We start from the raw sequence: 20,856 nt of genomic DNA, 5'->3' as shown, positions 1-20,856 counted from the left end.
GTCAGAGATTACACTCAATATTTAATTGATGACAGATATTCTGTTGAAAGCCAGCAAACGTGATGTGATGAACAAAAAAATTCCATCTGAAGAAAATAAAATGTTTTGCTCCTCTGCCCAGCCAGATTGATTCAGAGTATAGATCGAACTGTTCCTACAGTATAAGAGCGTGATAGAAAAATAAAAGTCAAATGTCATTTAAAACTGTCCATTAAATCTCCGTGACTTTATGTCTCAGTGCACAAAGCACAGCTGAACTAATTAAACCTCTGCTGAAATGACTTGCTGATGGAGAAACTTTCACACTGTTATCTTCAAATGCGTGGACATTTTAAAACCAAAGTAATATAGTGCGAAATTAATTTCAGCCACATTCTGGAATTCCAATTAGACAAAAGTTTCTCTGGATAATGAAATGTGCAGAACAGAGTCCAAATGTGTGAAATTCTGCTCGCTGTGTGTTAAAGTTAGATTAGCCTCCGCTAGAACGACCAGGCCGCAGGGCGAAAGAACTGACATGGGAGGGAGAGATGGGCAGAAATCGTGTAGCGACTTCACAGTCGTTTCACAAAGCTCTGTGACCAAAGACCACTTTGATAGATGTACTTTGATTCAGTGTGTCAGTCAGCAAAGCATCAAGACTTTCCAGGATTCAGCAATATGAACAACACACATCAAAATGTCACAGCTGAGCTACAATATGGACAAATGCACAGTTAACCACATTGGTATTTTGCATGTTTTAGCACCTTTTCACTTTAGTTTTAAATTGATTAAGTTAGTCAGTACATCACAAATAACAACGTTTGATTTTCGTTTTGACAAAGGTAAGTAACTGTTGCATTGTAATGTTCAAAATGATTTCAAAAAATTACCTCACCTTAGTGTAATCTGACAAAAATTAAAGCTGAAAATCGTACTTTACCTTACTGAAATATCAACAGAGTGATTTAGTGGAAAAAAGTTCTAAAATATTACGCTTAACACAGGGAAGTGTTAAGTGGTTTGTTAATTATATGTGATTTGGCATTACCTAAAAAGCTAAATTTGCATGTTTCATTGATTGTATGTATAACAGCTCTTTTGATTTATGTTTTAATTTAATGTTGTTGTTTTACTTTAAAAGTAAATGTACTTTACTGGGGGTAAAAACATAGTTATCTTAGCTTAGCACAAAAAAAAGCAGGAGAAAAAAGCTGGCTTAGCCAAGACTAAAAATAAATCTTCCCACATCTTCACAATGATCATGTGTACATGTATCAACTAGTAAGTTACCCAGCAATACATCCAAGAGTCCAGCAGTTGATTAAGAGTTAACAAAGTGTGTAAAGCTTACAACTGTGTCCAGCTGCTAGTGTTCAAGAAATAGCATAATTACCTAAGATAACCGCTACCTTTTTAGCATTACTTCCCATATTTGTGCTAAGCTAGGCTAAACACATCCCAGAGTTACCTGTACTGAGTTCACAGAGATGAAATCGATATCAATATTCTCAGTATGAGGAACCAGACCACAGATACAGTATACTGTCAGTTGCCAGTTTATTAGGTACACCTAGCTAAAACTAATAAAGTCTAATACAATAGTCCTTCAGTTAATCAACCTAATGAAGGTTATTATGTTCAGTTTTTGTTGAAACTGTTTTAGAGAGGTGTTGATTATACTGTATGGTGGTGCTATTGAGTTGTATTGCATTAGTTGTTTCTACTATTGTACAGGCTAAATAACAGACAAACATCTCTCTGAACAAAAATGTCTCAGTATGCCAGAGTAAATGTCCTCTAACCCTGCAGGTGTGATAGCGGTGGTGATCTTCGTGGTTGTGACTGTCCTGGCGATAACTGCCAGATTCCTCTACCGGAGAAAAGAGACGTATAGAAATCAGGAAGTGAAGGGAGTCAAACAGGACGACAGCCAAGATTTTCCTTTCAACAACCAAACGACTGACTCCCAGGACGTCTCCAGCGAAAGCCGAAAGGAGTATTTCATTTAACTAAAGGCCTGGTGACCTGGTGAACTGGGGGACTTTTTGGAGCTGAGGGTGCAGACCGGGGGTGTCCTGCCACGCCTCAGGACTTCACACTGCACTCAGAGACACTTGAGACTTCACTGGTAGAAGTGGCTCTACAAAATGTGGAAGGCAAAAACAAAGAACAATACACACAGTGTTGTCTTTTACTGTATGTATATACTGAAACAGTACTGGACTGAATATCCTTTCAGAAATTGTATATATAAAAAAAAAAAATGTAAATGTTGGAATAATGTCTACAGTAATCTCTAGCTAATGTCACTCTGTCATACTGAAAGTGTAGAAGTATTCTGAAGGGAACTGATTTTGTTTCATGGATTCATTTACAGTGTTCAAAAACAGTTTTATTTCTTTATTGCGGTGAATCAGGGGACTTGGAATCATGACTGGAGTCATTTGGCTGATGCACTTTTCTGTGAGGAAGAATGGATGTTTATGTAATTGGAAGTAGAAATGTTTGACCCTTAATTAGGCCCTCAGGAAAAGTACTTCAGTAAGAGCTGGTGTTTGGTGGTTCACTCACTGTGTGTGATGCCTTTCTGTTGTGCGGGCATAACAGTATGTACTCGTTAGAGGCTGTACAGCCTTGAAAATCTGCTTAAGGGAAACCTGTGTGTGCTTGTACACTTGGAAAATTTACAAGTATTGTCAGAGTCCCTGCAGCCGACATACGCCTACCAAATGCCAGGATGTCTTTTTGATGATTTTCCAGCTCCAGTCAGCACATGAATTAAATATGTTCATGAGTGAATTACTTCCAGCAACATTGTGCTACCACAGAATTTTCGTGTTAGCAAGTGGCGTCTTCAAAGTCAACACAGTCTTACTCACTCCAGTCATGCACATCGCCATGAGCACATTGTGCATTTGTGCTGAAATGGTACACTGCAGTCTGGCAGCTACTGGTTGAGAGACTTAGAGACTTTTATACAGAAGGGATTGATTTTCTACTTCATTTCCATTTTTATTCTTTTTTTCTCATTCCTCTAACTGCAGCTCTTTCTTTCCTCTCGTGACGTCTTCCCATCGTAACATGAAAGCACAACAAAAACAGGTAACAAAACTACATCCGTGAGGATTGAACTTTTTTTTTAATTTCCAATAGTTTGCGAGCTTTTCAGAAGCAGCTTGTTCACTTTAATATGAACGTTTTGTCCTCCCTGCTGCATGCCGCCTGCTGGGAGCTTCCTCCCCCAGCTCTCTGAACAGTGAAGCTTTTAACAGCAACAGCAGCGCAGGCTCTGTAACACTGTGGCTGTCTGTCACCTCGTTCACTGCACGCAGAGACAGTTAATGTGTTTTTGAAATGCTAATCTGCTTCGGTCTGACAGGTGGATTGTAACGCGATAGAAAGCAGTAAGATGATCAGAATGAGACCGCGAGATAATCCAAGAGACAGAGTGTCAGGCAGACATGGATGTAATGAAAACACATTCTGATATTAACACTGAAAATGAAGCAAATCCCTCCATGTGATAATTCAGCTCATGTGTAAAGAGTGCTGCTGATGGAGGGAAGCCAAGAAGCAGAAAGAGCATCGACAGCAGCTGTTTATCAAACATACACCACCGTCTCTCTGCGAGACCCCAAAGCACAGATGGGATTTTAATGACAAAAGTTGCTAAAACTTCAAAGTGCATTATTCATCACTTTGTCTTTTCTTCTTTTTCCCCCCACCTCACAACAGCTGAGGCCACACATCCACATCCTTGATTCAAAAGACTTTATTCTCTGAAGAAGCAAAGTGACTGTCCTCCAGCCTGCAGCAGAACTCACTCCAGTGCAACACTTGATTGCAGAGAGGAACTCAAATGGTAATCTTGACAGCCGGATAATCTTTGCAGATTGAGCGCAGCTGGAGGACACTGCATAAAGATATAGCAAAATAAAGATCCAGATAAGAACATTTTAATTTTTTAGAGAGTGTCCATATAACATTAGCAGCAAGTCAATGATGTAAACAGTGATGTGTGCAAAGCAGCAAAGAAACATGTTTGACCTTAAACCTTGGTCAAGTGTCACTGTGAACAATTTTTTTGTTTTGTCAAACCACTTTCATCAACAGAACAAAAACATTACAACAGTTTTACATTTGAACCTGCTTTATTCGCACCTGTAACCTGAACATTTTGGTTAATTTTGGATTTAAAGTTTAAAGGCCTAGTCACACCAGAAAGTAACACAACAAAATGAATCCACATGTTTAAAGGCTCAGTGACATAGTGACTACTGGCAGGGTTAGTTTGCAAACTGCTCTTGAGCTAACATGCTAGCCAGCCGGGACATGTTAGCATTAGTCAGTCACAATAAGTTTCAGAGCTTCTTTCTATTTTTTAGGCACTGTGCTGTTTACTTCCCCTGGCATTTTGTTTTCAGTACCATCAATCATTTCATTCAATAAAGAGAGAAAAAGCGAATAAACTTTCTAATTACTTGCTAACTGTCAGCTAGCAAGCTTGTTAGCCACTAATGGGGCAGCGAGTTCACCCAGTTAATTCAAAAGAGGTATCAGTACTATCCACTCCCACTGTCTGCAAACTATTCCTCCTTTTTGGAGCAGCTTCTAATCTGTCAAAGGAGTTTAAATAAATCTCAAGGGTGTAATGCGGCTAATATGCTATAACAGCTTTCCCCATTTTGTCAGCAGCAGTCAAGATGGCATGTTATTGCTTAACAACACAAATTTGCGCTTCACCTTGCTCCCATGACTGACTCCACTAACCCTGGCAGTTTTTATTCATTTTTATTAAACATTAATTGATAACCTTAGCCATTTTAAATGCTGGTGTGACTAGGCCTTATGCTATTCTGAAATTTGCTTATTGTCATCAAATTCCATGAAAAAGACTAAAACAATAAATTGCTCTTACTAACAATATTATCTGTGTGGCCAAAGCAATTCTTCAGTAATATGAACACAGTCACACTGCAGTTTATTTTGAATCAATTCCACATACTCCGTCCTGCTGCCAGAAATACTATAGCACCAATTGTATATTCATCCAAAAATTGAAAATGGCCCCCTACAAATGCATTATTTCCTCCTTTTTAAGTAACTTTTGCAAAAAAAACTACAGTGCCCAGATGTTGGAATTACGGAGTTTTTTTATTCAATCAAACTATATATATATATATATATGTGACCTGCTTTTAATATCTTTAAATATATCTTCAGTAGGAGCCAGTAGGTTTAGGACCGAGGCTACAGACAAGGTTACCTTGGAGATAACTGATTAATACATTATTGAATTTGGTCTTTTCATGGGATTTGTTTTGACAATGAGAAAAATGTTGAATAACTTCAGCTTTATCCTTTTAGGAGTTAATATTTTTGACTGACAATGTTCTAGTTTCTCTCTGACAATGCACTGGTTTAAAGTCGAAGTGTTGTCACTGTAACTGTAGTGTTAGTAAATAACAGTGATGTTGTGAGTGTGAGTGACCTGCCATAGAAATATACAGATTCTACTCATATTCTGGTTGTTTGATTATCGACAAAATCCTGTTAAGTCCTGTAAGATAATAAAATAATCATAATTTTTTTTAAAGATCCTGTTTTTCATTTTAGCTGGGGGGTTGTTTCTGCTTTAAAGATGAATCACCAACTGGGTAATAGTTAAGAGGAGACTTCTTTCTGTTTGTTCTTACATTTGCATGACTGAAGGACTCTGCAGAAATATGACACATCTCCACAACAAAATAAAATAAAATTAACATTTGTTGAAGTAGGATGCTTAAAAAAAAATTAAAATTAAACCACTCATTTGTTTCTTTGTTTACAGTAACTGAAGCTGACACATAGCAAAGACTCCCCCTCAATGACCAGAACAATTTACATATATTTACATCTTTTATATTTGATACTTCAAACCGCAGTGTGGGAGGATACATATCCTTCACTACTGGCAGTTCTGGTGGCTATTAACATTCTGCAGATCAGACATGAGGGAAATATGTAGAGTTGTGAAGCATCCAGGAGCAGATGATGTCGATGTGATTCTCTGCGAAGTCCCATTTAGACCTTCTGCCTGTTTAAACATTCAGACGCCTGAGGTTACAAGATGATTCAGCTGCCTCAGATCAGTGATCCCCGTTTGATTCATTTAAGTCTCAGCTTATTGGTTGTGATCAGAGACAAGATGTGGAGCTCTCTGATGATCTTTAGCATCATCACAGATATCAAAGGCTCAGCGAAGGAAACGCCAACATCATAAGGATCAGCTAATCTCTTTGGCCAACTAGAATTTGAATGTGATAAAAGTGCAGTGTACAGTTAATATGTATATTTGGAATGATAAATACCACTGCAACATTTCTCCCACTCTGCTGTCTTATTTAACATTCGACAAACCTTTGATGTACTGAATCACCATACTTGATCTGTGATGGCATTAATATGGCTCATGGGATTATACTCTATGTAGCTCAGCTTTCTACTCCTTTGGTTGTTTATTACTGAGTCATATGTGTAAAGTGATGGAACCCCAAAGGGTTCAATATTAAATAAATAAAGACGTTATGAAACAAGCAAACATTTGAGTAAATGTGGGATATATATATCAAACAGTCATCATTATGAAAAGTTATTCCATCATTCTTATTGTAATAGAAAGTTTTGTTTTATTGGATATCTTATTTTATAATGGCATTTTTCTCAATGACACGTTTATTTTATGTTAAGTTTTATTTCATACTGTTAATTTTCATGACTGTAATGTCAGCGCCTTTTCAACAGTATGTTTTAGTAATTTCTTGAATTATATGTTTTATATTTATTCATGTGATTATTTTAGTTCATAATTAAGCCTACTTATTTATTTAATATTGAACACTTATAAAAGAAACTGTGCTACAGATTTTTAATTTTATATCTGTAGACTTACTCATTACGTGATTTTTATTGCAGAAACAAGTTATCTCTCAAAACTGTAGTAGGTTAAATTTAAATTCTGAAACAAACTCGGTTATCCACCGGGCCGATTAGGCCTCCGAGCTCTGGGGGCGACCTCCATCAACTGTGGCCTTGTCCTCGCCGTCCTGGCTTTGCTTTTTTTTTTTGCTTTTTATTTAATCAAATCATGAATCAAATGTAATTAATTAATTGAGTGTGCGTGTGTTGAAATATGAACAAATTAAATTAAGTTACTTTATTTGCGAATAAGAAAAATATTGAGATCTGTTGAGTGGCTGATGATGATGAGGAGTCAGGTCAGCTGCGGCCAGCCCAGGTGATGAAAGGGTGAACATGGCCGCCAACATGACGGCTGCGGAAGAAAGACGCTTCTTGAAACGTGTTGGTTAGAAAATAACCGTTGGAGCGGGAGTGAAGCAAGGAGAAAGGCGGTAAAACAAAGGGCTCTCGGAGAAACTGAACTTACGGATAACAAACCATTTATCTCAACTTTTTTTTTTAAAGCCGGCTCGCTAGCATTAGCAAAGAGACTGGGCGATGCTAAAGTAGAAGAGGACAGTAACGGCTGACGGTCGTTAGTTCAGCCGAGATCACTGTGAAACACGCGGAGAACCACAGACCTGCGCCACGCACCTGTTCAACTGCCCAACCCTTTATTACCACCACTTAGTAGGTTACCAGTGTAACAGCCCCACAAGTTATCACTTTTTTCCCCCCATTTTCCCCACATATCGATGATTGAAAATGAACTGAGAACAAGGACGAGTCAACAAAGTTTAAATAACCGGCAACAGAGTCTGAATTCCTCAGTCCAGGACTTTAATGATGTGGTGGAGGAGTTTTCAATGAGAGGCCAGAGAGAAGACCGAGGTAGGCTTTCATTTTACACTCTCACACATTATGGACTCACATGTGTGTATATTCTTGTCTCCAAGGTGTTGTGTTTATACAATGAGCAATAGTTGACATTGCCTTTGTTTTGACATTTGGCTATTGTACCATTGCCTCTTCATGCCAGGATGTCTGAAACGGTGGATATCCTGTTTGATCAGCTTATAGATCTACCTACACAGAGCAGTACGAATCGATCACTGTGTGTGTGTGGGAGAGAGAGAGAGAGTGTGAATCTGAGTCATATAACTGTATTGGTGGAGGTGGGGCAGTATGCGCTTGTGTATGCCATTCATCTACACACTGTGGGCTAATGTGTTGATATTGTTGCTGCTGGCCCAGGAAAGTATTGTTGCAATCATGTGGTGTAAATCCTGTATGAGAGAATAAATCTACAGGTGTTGATATTGTCCTTCAGGGTGCGATCATAGGCTGTAGCCTGTCAGTGTAAATCCTGTATAAGATACAGGTGTTTTCAACAGATAGTAGCCTCTGCTGAGAACCTGTAATTCAAAACCTGGATTGGGTGTGTGTGGAGAGTAGTTCGGGGGGTGGAAGGGTGTCCTATATTTTGGACCCAGTGGTGTCTGCATTCTTAATCCGGGCCTTGTTTAGAGCTATGCCAGCAGCTCTGTGAGGCTGTGCTTGAGCTAAATACTAATGCGAGCATGCAGTGACCATGCTAACATGTTGATGTTAAGCAGGTGTTACGACCCAGCTCGCGGTTAGGGAAAAGGGTAAGCAACATAAAACCAGGTGTTTTTGGTAAAGCAAATTTATTGTGTAACCAGGAGGGTAAATAAGTAAACAAAACTACAAACAAGGTGAGAGGATAAGTAAAAAAGGGGAACAGGGCAAAACAGATGCTGCTTAACTCAAAAATAAAATATAACCAAAAGAGGACTCTACCTTATAGGGAGTTGCAAAACTCAGTTCTCAACGTTAAAATGAAATTAACCAAATTAGCCTTTCTATGCTGAGAACAGGAAGCAGCATTCCTGTTCCTAATGGCTCTAACAGTTTTGTTTTAAGTGTAAAATTCACAATCAGTACTCTAAACCCTAGCCCAGTCCCCAACAATCAATACTAGTATCTCAGACAAAAATCACAGCGTACACAAAAAGTTCACACTCACAAGGGGTACAGAGGTGAGCTGCCTATCTGAGTCAACCGCCATAAGTGAGTTCTGGGCTTTTAAACTAATCTTTCTCTGAATGCCAGAATAGCTGCAGCTGCTGTTTGCATTGGCAGGATTATTGCCTCACCAATAGTGAAAGCCGGCCTCGAGACTCCTTCCCTCTGCTCCGACCAATCAGGCTGATTAGCATACTCAATAATTAACACATTGCAGCGCATGTGTTGCCAAATTGATGAAGATGTTTCTGTGTGTCTTTGCATGTTTTTTCTTAAAATGCAGTGCGTTGAGCCCTTGGGGCCACTGTAGGATCACCACAGACACTGCAATTCATCCTGAGAGGTACAAGATTGTCTGTGCAAAATTTGATGGCAGTCCATCTGGTAGTTATTATTAAGAAATTTTACTCAAAATAACAAATGTCAGCCTCATGGTGGCAACAGAGGGAAACTAAGAGGTTCACTAAAGTCAGTAGATACCATTGATATCAATATAGATTTTGTGCCAATCAGTTGAGATATTTTGCAAGATAGGTGATAGTCACTGGAAAGTCAAAGAATTTCGTGGCAGTCCACTGGACTGACTGACACAATGAGACTGCCATGTGAATCAGTTTGCCACAGGCTGAGACTGATCAGGTTCATGTAGAGTTAGTAATGTTTTTCCTTTTCAGTAAGGCCGGACATTTCTCATTGTGTCACAAGAAGATGCAATAGAATGTATTTGTGTGTAGAATGAGTACACAGTAATGCCATCTTGTTTTACAACCGTGGTACAAAAGTTGATGGATTGAACAGATGCAAAAAGATGTTTCACCTCAAGCCTGATGGCAGATACAGAGTCATACATGCGTGTAGATGAATAATTCAAGCTTTACTGGAGTCTCTTTGCTTTGCTTTTTCTTCTCTTTGTTTTGTAGCTCTACTGACTGAATGGGACAGGTCAGCTTGATCTATAGGTCAGAGAAAGTAATAAAACTTGATGTTCACCAAAATCCAACATCATTCATGCTCCTGTTTTCTCCTTCGGTTGACATGTTGACTATTTTGTTGACTTAAATCCCTCGATTATCCACCTCCACCATGTAAACAGCAGCTTTAAAAACTGTAATTACAGCTGTATCCAGCTGTATTAGTGGCTGTTCAGATGACGGAGGGGTGTGTGTGATTTCAGCAAGTCAGAGCTGCATGCTGATGAGGGCAGCTGGAGCAGGCAGTGTGGTTTTGATTATTGATTTTGATGTATTTATTGAGTAATAATGTTTTGAGCTTTACCCCAAACTGTCTCCTTATGATCCTCAGATAAAAAATTGAAAGATTCTGATTTATGTTGTTGCTCACATAAGCAGATAACATACACATAATAAACATATGAGGGCTGATAATGGTAAGAAATAGAAATAAATAAATAATGAGAAAACAAAGTTTGCTATACCAAGATCAATCATGATTACAAGACGACAAAAAATAAAATGGACAACCCTTATGGTCAGATGAGGCATTTTAGTCTCCACAGTCCTGACACACATCTGTCAACTGGTCTGGTCTTTGGTCTGCTGATGAAGATCATGTGATATTATCTGCTGCGTGGCTCAGGAGTTAGAGCGGTTGACTAGTAATTGGAAGGTTCCTGGTTTGATCCCTGGCAGTGGAAGTGTCCTTGAGCAAGACGGTGAACCCCCAGCTTCTCCCGATGTTGCTCCATCAGTGTGTGAATGTGTGTGTCTGTGGGACATATTGTACGTTGTAAAGCGCTTTGAGGGGTCAATAGACTCGAAAAGCTATAAAACTGCTGCCCATTGAGGTGAGATTATTCAGTTAACTGCTGTTTGCACAATCAATAATTAATTTTCAACTTCAAGGCCAGATTCAGTGGTTCGTTTTCAGAAAAGTGATAGTACATTTAATCAAATACTGTACTGAGGTACAGTTTTGAGGTTCTTGTACTGAAGTAACTCCATTTTAAGCTATTTTATACCATTCTGTTCAGTTCATTGAATCCACATTGAGACTTATTCAGCAGCAACCACTGGCTCTGTTATCATTTTAATTCGGATGTGCTGAATCAAATTTTAAGATTAAGATTCAGATCTGCTTTTACATGTGTGGCAGAGGAAGTAATGAGATTAGGAGAACAAATAAAATCACTGAGAACGTTATAAGCTTCAGCAATACAACCTAGTGCTGTAATATTATTGGATTATGGTAATTCAGTAGTATACTTCTTTAAAAAAAAAATCAGTTATTATTTTACAATGCAATGTCTTGAGGGAAACAGTTTCAGTGGCACTGAATGAAAAAAAAAACTAAATTGATTCTTGATGGGGTTGGATTTTGTGTAATAGACTCTCCAGGCTTGTTTTATTAAATATATCCAACATATAAAGTGACTCAGTGTGAACTGAGCAAACAGGCGTCTGTGTTTTCAGTTATTACTCAATTCATTGTCCCCGTTGCAGTGACTGTTGAAAATGATTCTCTTCTCTATAACAACAAGTATTGAAAGGTCTAATAAAATTCATGGTCTATCAGCTCCTTCTTTAAAGTCTGTGGCTGATTCCATCAAGTCATTCTCTAGTGCTCCTCTCAGTGTGGGTGGGCAGAATAATTACCTGTGGCTATTGCGGATAGAGAAACTAACAGGACCACTTAATGAAAAAAAGCCTTTACTTTGAAATAACCATAGGATTCACTGCTGTATATTGAGTTGGGAAGTATGAGGAGTTATTTTGAGCTCCCCCTGGTTCCAGAAAGTCAGAAATCTTCCTGGTAGAATCATCAGTACAAAAGATTGACAGCTGTGTGAGAGAATATCAGGTTGTTTGATTAAAAAAGTGGAATGCACAAGCCTGCGTGTAGAAAAACTTTGGATTAGAAATCAAGCACGACCTCCAAGGTGCATTGAAGCTCCACGGTGCCTAAAATTCTGTAATGTGAAAGTAATAATGACACTAAATCTCCACAGGGAAACTTGAAAGAAACATTTTAAAATGGGGATACAGAATGTGTTGTTTGCTGAGCCCTAACCCCAGCAGTTACTTGAAATTTGACTTCAGACATTAGCAGACTCGAGCCGTTAGAAATGATGACTACCGGTTACGTTAACTTTGTGAGTTGGTTAAAACCTGTCTTGTGTTGACTTTTTAATGTTTCCAATCAACACATCTGTCGAGTATTAGACTCATATTAATGGTTGCTGTCTTACCTTTTTGGCGGGCCGGTAGAAAGCGGGTCTCAATAAACTCAGAAGCCCAGGTGTATTAAGTGCTCATGGGTAGCAGGCTTGTATGAGAGGAAGCCTACACCTCTTTGCCTACTTGAGGTGTTGTCCGACTACCTTCAGATCTGTTTCCCTTTTGGACCAACCACAAACATCAAAACAAATATCTTCAGTGGACGTTGTTTAGGCTTGTGGGGTCTCAGGTTGACCTAGCAGTCGTTCCCAAATTGAGGTGAGCCGCAAACAGCCTCAGTAAGTTTCTATTCCTTTCGTCTGTACTGTTTTCGTTCACCTACACACACTTTATGTTAGAGAGTGATCGTAGCCTAGACACGGTTGTAGAGCTGATTGCCATTCATCCTTGTAACAGCGCAGTGTTTTCACATTGCCAGGTCTTGGTCTCTGCACAGCCCTGATCACACCAAACAGTCACTACACCCAGCTGATATTCTGAAAGAAATAGTTCCAGCATACAACTCCACCTAAAACCATAAATTGTTTCTGTTTTGTACCAATTTAACAATCAGTTGTGTTAAGACCTCTGTTGTCGTGTCAGGTTCAATTCATCACAGTCGTCTACTTGAGCAATGTGTCATTTAACAGGTAATTTGTCTTCACAGCGTCTGTTTGCTGCGCAGGCATCAAGCCACTTCCTCTTCTGCTATCAGCAGCGTGGAGTCAAATGTCACAAAGCTCATGGAGAACACTTAGGAGACAATAATTCTAGCTCATGAAAAACCTCCTATTGTGGCTGTTGTCCATGGAGATACAAAGATATTAGAGGGTGTCTCATTAAACAGCAGTCAAAGAAACAGTTGAGCTTCTCTCTGGTTCGGCTTTATGTTCTGTCATGATGTTGCTGGAGGGAAAAGCTCGCTTCTCTCCCAGCAGGCGGCTGGTAATTATCCAGCCCACCTACAGTTTATAATCTGAGCGGCTGTGGAGATGTTTCTCATTGTGGAGTTTGAATTCAATCACATGAGTAATTAGATGACAGAGTGCGTCCTGCTCATCATCAGCCCACCTACAGTATTCAGGAGAGAGCGGAGTCAGGCCACTATCACTGATCTAATGAATGCACAAGTTACAAGATCAGACATTTGACCATCAGAGCAGTGACTGAACAGCTCGTTATAATCAATCAAGAAGATTTTCTCTTTATCCCTGACAATATTAGAGGAGAGGACTCATTTGAAATAACAAATTTTAACCACTATAATTATTTTTATGGCTCCATGCTGGTGAAGGTCAGAGCCGGAGGCATATTGTTTTCGGTTTGTCCGTCCGTCCGTCCGTCCGACCGTCCGATTCTTGTGGATACCATATCTCAGTAACGCCTTGAAAGAACTTCTTCAAATTTGGCACAAATGTTCACTTGGACTCAAGGATGAACTAATTAGGTTTTGCTGGTCATGGTCACGGTGACCTCACAAAACATGATTTTGACTTTGTAAACTTGTAAAAACTTGTAAAATCTCTGTAACGCTTCGAGGGAATTTCTTAAAATTTGGTAAAAACGTTCGCCTGGACTAGGGGTGGGCGATATGGCAAAAATATCATATCACGACTTTTTAAAAATAAAATTACGATTTCGATTTTATCACAATCTTAAATTGGAAAAAGAAAAACAGACAATTAAGACCAAAGCACCTTTTCCTAACAGATTTTATTTCAAAGTAAAGTTTAAGGTAAACAACAACAACATTCTAATAAAGTGCACTCTTGCAAAAGTAGTAACAGAAAGTAAAATATCAATCAAAGACATTATTGACAGTCATTTAAACAGGATTTATTTATCAAAACACTAAATAGCTTATTGAAATGCAAAAATACAAACTAAAGTGACTGTGGTTATCTCTTTTAGTGCAACAGTTTTGAACAAAAAATATCAAACTGCAATGTGTATAACCTGAATTATCTGTTAGCTTTTTGGCTCTCAGCATACTGCTTGGGATGCTTCCTCTTCAGGTGATTAAACAGGTTCGTTGTGTTACCACCCGACGTGCGAACGGTTTCTGTGCAAACTTTGCAAATTACATTTGCTTGCGCTTGATCAGTTGCGGAAAATCCAAACCAATTCCATATAATGGAGGTGGAATTTTTTTTAGCGACCAACTCCGTTTGGCTTTCAGCCATCGCTCTCCATGTGCTACCGCTACACACACAGGAGGCGGGTAGGTAAGTGCGTCACTGCCCGTAATTCACTATGATTGGTCGGTCAGGTTGACGACGTCAATACGTCTGGTGCGTCGGTGCATTCGCATAGAACTGCAATTTATAGACTGTGCCCTAGACGATCCCACGATCTCTGCAGTTTTAAAGATCATCTTCACGTTGTAATCCTTCATGATCTAATATCGTCATATCGCCCACCCCTAGCCTGGACTCAAGCACACTGTTAAGATTTTTGTGGTCAAAGGTCAAGGTCACGGTGACCTCACAAAACATGATTTTGGACTTGTGAATGCAATATCTCGAGGACTCCTCAAGGGAATCCCTTCAAATTTGGCTCAAACATTCACTTGGACAAGGCTGAACTGATTAGACTTTGGAGGTCAAAGGTCAAGGTCACCGTGACCTCAGAAAACACTTTTTAGCCATTACTCAAGACTTTACACAGCAATTATGAAATTTCACACAAATGGTTAATATTTTATATGAATTTACATAAACAGGGATGTAACCTGAAACTAGTCTGAGTGGAGGAGGCAGACAACCACGAGGTGGTAATTCTATTGTTCTCTAAATCAATCATATCTACAAATATAGCTTAGTTTCAGCTGTTATTCACCAACTGTGAGAGTAAATTGACCTTTTGATTTTAGATTATATTGTTCCCAAAGGTCAAGGGTGAACTAACATGGTCATGATTTATACATTGGATATAGTTTCTGATAAGTTTTAGTCTTTGTATTAAAAAGACCTTTGCAGCAAATAAGTTTGAGAGTCAGAGAGCTCTAATCGTGTCTTTAGTTTTTGCATTGGACGGCTCACAGTGTGTGTTTTCATCATAATCTGGTTTAGGGATTCTTAAAGCCAGCATGTAGCTTTTTACAAGTGGAAAGGTCGGGGAAACCCACTTAAATGGAGTGCAGGCGGGTTACATTAAATCTCTATCAGCTGATAATGAAACAGCAGCAGGAGAGGAGGTGCCGTGGTAGAATTTAATTTGATCTTTTCACCACTTGTTGTGAAAAACAAAGACTTCACTCACTGATTATCACTCCCTCAGGCAGAGAGGAAGAGGTCACCAGGGAAGGCACCTGCTGAGGTGATTAGCTGGAAATAAAAACCTGCACCATCCCCTGCTCCAGTTAAAGCTGTAGGGTTTAGATGAATGACCTGAATGAGAGCGGGAATACAGATGAGTTTCCTGTATGGTTGGTCACCTGTTGGCTCTCCTGTTGCAGCTTTACACAGTTCACATTCTGCGATGTGTCTTTGCACAATGTGAACTGTGGCGCAGTGTCACAGACAAGAATGTGACTTTCCAGCAGGGCAGAGGAGTGCTGTGATGTCATTCTATTTTGTCACAAACTACAAGGTGAAAGTCTGAAATAGTTCATCACTCTTAGGCATTTTTGCCTTTAGTTTTGGTGATGTGGTAGAAACACAGTGACAGAGAGGAGGAGCTAAGGATATGCGACTGAAATGAAACGGGAACATCATGGTTACGTTGTACAGATTTTATCCAAATGCATGTGGTCAAACTTGTCTCCCTCTACTTCCCTCTTGTGATTCTCCTATCGTGCACCTTAAATGTCCCTGTCTGAATGGGACCTGTGTTCCAAAAGTAATGAATCACATCAGTTCACCTCAGTTCGAAAGCCTTTATTTATACTGAGTGATGAATTTCTGTGTGAATGGGCCATAATGCTTTTTGTGACGGGAGCCTATAACAACATCATACATCCTGCTTCGCCACTGAATGTAAAAATATGTTATTTATGTGTTTCAGGGAAATGTCATTTATGCAACAAAAATACTGCACAGCTACACCGCTATGGTGGCTAGTAATGGTTTGTTGAGAGGTAATAAAAGTGCAGGAGAATGCAGATACAAAATTGTATAAATGTTTGTATTATAAACACTCGTAAACATGAGGTGTGTTCAGAATTTATTTATTGAGCCACCCCTGCATAAACCTGAAGATTTAATCAGCAGAGCATCCACTTCAAATGATCTATGTCTTTCCTCTATCAGATTTAAGTCTTTACCTTCTTATCAGGTGGATTTAAAGCTGACAGGGATTTTAGGAGACAAAAGATCTTAATTAAGAGTCAAGGTCGTTTGAATTCTGCTGCGTTGAAAGCCTGCTTCCTCTTCCTCACAGCTCTCCACCTGCCTCACGAGAGTGTGCAGATGTGAAACTGAGAAATGTTTTTGGAAAATCAATTTATTATTGGATAGCGAGGCTGTAAGGCGGCTCGGCCGTGATAACTTCTATGTATCACGATGAACACTGACTCCTCTGTGTGGAGGCAGACGGAGAGGAGAAGCAGGAAATGCTGTGGAGAGAGGTGATGAGTGTGAGGATAATCCTTTAAAAGTCTGTGGACAGCCATGTTTAAAAAGTTGTCCTCCGCTGTTATTTCTGTTACAGATTAGCTCTGCTTCTCCAGAGACTATTCTTTTTCCATTAGAGATTAGACCTGTGTTATCTCCTAAGAAGGAAAGGTGGGAAGAGTCAAGGTGGTCTTAAACCAGGACAGCAGGATTGTAGAGCAATCTGATAACTTCTGCTCTATTTAAGCTTTCTGTCACTTTAATTTCATTGTCTTCTACCTTCCTCTGTCTATCTTCCATCTTCCCTCCTTGATCTGTTTTCCTGATTCCTGAGAATGGCATGTAGGAACAACAACTTTCTTTTACACACCCCTGACAGAGCCTCACAAACATTTCATTGACAACGCTGATGTTGATCACAGAACTTCTTAAAATCCACATCTGGTGCTATTAGACCTTGGATATGGTTAATCAGCTAGAAAATAACAAGCATACAGTACACAGAAAACTATGCTGTCTTTAGCAGCTGTCAGGTAATCTAAACAGTGGTTACAGATGTGTAGCCGCAGCTGTATGCAGCTGTGTTATTTTATCTTTTTATTCTTATCAGCAGATACCTTGACCAATACCCTGAGCAAGAATGAATTTATCTGACTAGCATTGTCTGTGCCTGTACCTGATAGAGCTGAAAGGGGTTATTTGACGTGGGGTTGTATGAGGTAGTCATGCATAGTTGGTGTGTTACCTGCAGTAGATTCAGATGAGTGAATCAGAAAGCGCCATGGGCGCGCTTGTGCGTAGGAATATGGTAGTTCAGCGGATGAAAAAATGTAGTACCAAAGACAAGTGCAGTATTGAACATTGAACATTTAAATGGATATTGGATTGCTTCGGTGGCCGTTTCTGAAACACGTTGTTGGTCCCGTAAAACATAGCTGTGCTAGTCTACCAGTGTTTCGTGCCGTCTCTCCTACCCAGCAGCCACTGATCTGAATCTACTGCAGGTAATACACCGATTATGCATGACTTTCTCATTCAATCCCACATCAAATAACCCTAACTATCCCTTTATGCTGTACTGTATGCTTGAAGCAAACTATTTTCAAGCATACTGAGGCTGTAAACATTAGGTTTTAGATCCCATCATCTGTTATCAGTCATCGCAATGATATCAATGGACACCTACACATAACATGCAGTACATGAGCCATGTTGTTACATTGGGTACATTGGGAGTGAGGTACTGTTACATCGGAACATGTACAAATATATGCATGTAGCCACAGATGCAGAAGCAAAACCTTCAAACCAAACAATTCTGTATTAGTAAGTCAAACTCAAACTTTAAGGTCTTTGTATCCACAGGTGAAATCCTGTGTTCAGTCATGTTTTCAGTCAAACATTAAAGACACCTAAAAGTAAGACTAGTTTCAGATGATAGTGTGTTAACTCCTCCCTGACTGTTTTTCATGATGAGAATTTCCCCTCATTTCTGGACAATACTGAGATTCTATGTTATATCAGGCTTGGCTAAACAAAAAATATGTTCTGTGTCTTATGAATGTATTAATAAAACATTAAGCAAACCTCTCAGCTCAGAGAATCCTCTGCTCTGCTGTAAGGAGCACAGATTTGTTGTTTGCAGCCTCAGTTTATTTAAAGCAGCAGCTCCCTCAGCTCTGTCATAATGTAATGTGATTCAGACAGGATTCCACCACCTGCCCAAATGCCAATTTACTCATGTTCAGCCTAGATGACTTGGACTCTGTTGAGGTGATATGTAACGAGGCCCAACTAAGTTTCAAGTTTTTAGGTGGTTATGAAAATTGCCTGTGTTAAATCATATGCAATTATTCCAGGAGGAAGCTTCCATTTTCCTCCAGGTGTCACCTAAATAGTTCCATTATAGTCAATATCATGAGGCTTTCTCCTGCTAAAGTCTCTAATTTACCCCGTGGCACACCTCCCATTACACACGCCTACAGGCTGACATTTACAGAGGCCTCCTATTTGTTGTTATCTCACAGAGATGGTGAGCCATTTTCCGCTCAGCAGGGGCCTCCATATCATTCTCTCTCAAATTACTTTGTCTGTTTTTCTTTCTTTTCTCTCCTTTTTTCCATCTTCAGTTTGCTGCTCTATTTCCCAGTCATTTTCATTGTGTGTCTCTCTTCAACTTCATCAACTTTTCTGTTTTTTTTTTTCTCACCAATTTCACAAGGGTTTCACCAAGTTAATGTGAAGTGACACTCATAGCACCTGCAGCAGCTTATATTGTTCAATTTAGCTTCGGTTTAACGTTAATCCAAGTAACAGGCAGAGGGACAAAGATGCTTTGACAGTAGCCTGGCAGGGTGAGAATAGACGGCATTACTGTGACATCCGTTGTGTGTTTTGGTGCCTGATAAGATGCTCAGGAAACAGTTTTACTAAGCCGAGCTACACAGGAAATATACTCCGTAAGTATGACCACAAATCTTTGAGGTAAACACGTTTTTTTCTGTTGTGACAATGCGATTTATTCGTCAAACCTACGGCGGAGAAAGTAGATCATGGTCAAGTGTTGCAGCAATCATTCGCGTCAACCCAGCCCTGCTTTAAAAGGGCAATGTATTCACCCAACGGGCAAGAGAAATTTTTCCAACCATGACTTAAAGCCAGTTTAGTGTCTACTAAAGGGAACATGAATAATGCATTTTTAAAATAGATCTGTTTAACCTAAGATAGGTTTTCTGTATTTATTTGTTGTGCTCACAGGGAGCCGCAGAGCTGAGTTAGAGCTGACAGCTGCAGTTTAATTTCCCCACCGGGCAGATTTTGGTTTTAGAAAGCATTGCTATCTTTGTTTTCATTTATTGATTCATAGTGTAGGCGTTGTGTAGCCCTGTGAGACTGCAATGTTGATTAAAGGCAATACAAATTAAACTGACTTGACTTGTCGGAATATTTAGAGCGTGTTTAAAGATGCAAGATGGTGACTTACTTACTTAATGCTTTATACTGTAGATAAGTAATAGTCAATCGTGGAGGAAAACTACGGAGTTAAAAAATGTGAAATCAATGATTTACTAGAATTAAAACCACAATTTTTATTAAGTATCGCTTCAAAGGAAGTTGTACTTTCATACTTGCAGAAAAACATCAAGGGGTTTTCCGATCTGATGCCCATATCGCTAGAGCATTCAGTACTGCTTAGTTAAGGTTAGGGAACATTTGTGGTTTGGGGTAAAATGACTACTTTGTAACCAGTTTGCCACCCCCATTTTTGTGTACATTATTTATTACAGTCATAACTCTGGTCTCCTTTGAAAGATAACTTTTTGAAAAAAAAATCATGTTGTCATGGTTACAATAAGAACCAGATGATGAAGATTAGGGAACAATCTTGATCATGGTTTCAGCCTCTTCCCACCGCAGACTTTGAATCTCTCTAACAAAGTCAGTACAAGACACTGGTTCACAAACTTTTCAGCTTGTGACCAGAACCGTGGAACATCTACTTATGATCCTTCATAAAAGGGTTTCATGTATGTTTATGAGCTGATGTACCCTTATTGATATTGATTTATTTAGATGCTTTGTAGACGCATAGAGGCATTTTAAGAAAATAGTTTTGTGATTAATCAGAATGCATCATTTTGTGTAGTATAACTACTCAGATTTATCTCTTTGGTACTCCTGATCCTCAGTTTTCTGTCTTATAAACAGATTACTTTATGATCACCTCAAATTAATGTTGTAAGTGGGGTATTCGTTTACAGCGGTCAGTAATCAAAGCTTTCATTTACAGGTTTTCTGTCCCTGCTTGATCATACTGACCACCCACACTGTGTCTGTAGAGAATACAGAGCTTGTCTTGGTGGCATCAGAGCACATTAAAACCCTCACATCAGTCATATTATTCATATCCGTGCCAGAGATGAAAACCATCACCACCCACACTGTTTTTACGTATAATCACATTTGTTGTCATAATTATCTTCATCACATTCAGCATGTTCCACCATATTGGACCCCCCATCTGTGTATCCATTCTAGTCTAGTTTAGAGTGCCTTTTCTATCTCACAGTGTTTTCTATGTAATCAGAGCTGTAATCACATCCATATTCAGATCCCACCTGGATCCCTACTTCTACTCATCCATGCTGACTGGCATGAGC

At 39.3% G+C, this 20,856-nt stretch overlaps 1 protein-coding gene and 1 long non-coding RNA gene across 2 annotated transcripts in view; both read left to right on the top strand.

Moving 5' to 3' along the window:
* Positions 1 to 5,575, top strand: part of LOC130179051 (contactin-associated protein-like 4) — a 107,304-nt gene extending 101,729 nt beyond the window's left edge. The window contains 1 exon segment of the mRNA XM_056391765.1: positions 1,795 to 5,575. Within this exon segment, the coding sequence (XP_056247740.1) occupies positions 1,795 to 1,994 (200 nt within the window). The 3' untranslated portion in view covers positions 1,995 to 5,575.
* A 1,607-nt stretch (positions 5,576 to 7,182) lies between these two features.
* LOC130178793 (uncharacterized) overlaps positions 7,183 to 20,856 on the top strand; it is a 70,268-nt gene continuing 56,594 nt past the window's right edge. Inside the window, exon 1 of the long non-coding RNA XR_008829200.1 lies at positions 7,183 to 7,815. This is a non-coding gene — a long non-coding RNA (uncharacterized LOC130178793). The remainder of the gene's footprint in view (positions 7,816 to 20,856) is intronic.

This window comes from Seriola aureovittata, chromosome 12 (assembly GCF_021018895.1).
Source record: "Seriola aureovittata isolate HTS-2021-v1 ecotype China chromosome 12, ASM2101889v1, whole genome shotgun sequence".
Taxonomy (NCBI): domain Eukaryota; kingdom Metazoa; phylum Chordata; class Actinopteri; order Carangiformes; family Carangidae; genus Seriola; species Seriola aureovittata.
This window is presented reverse-complemented; position numbering and strand designations above follow the sequence as displayed.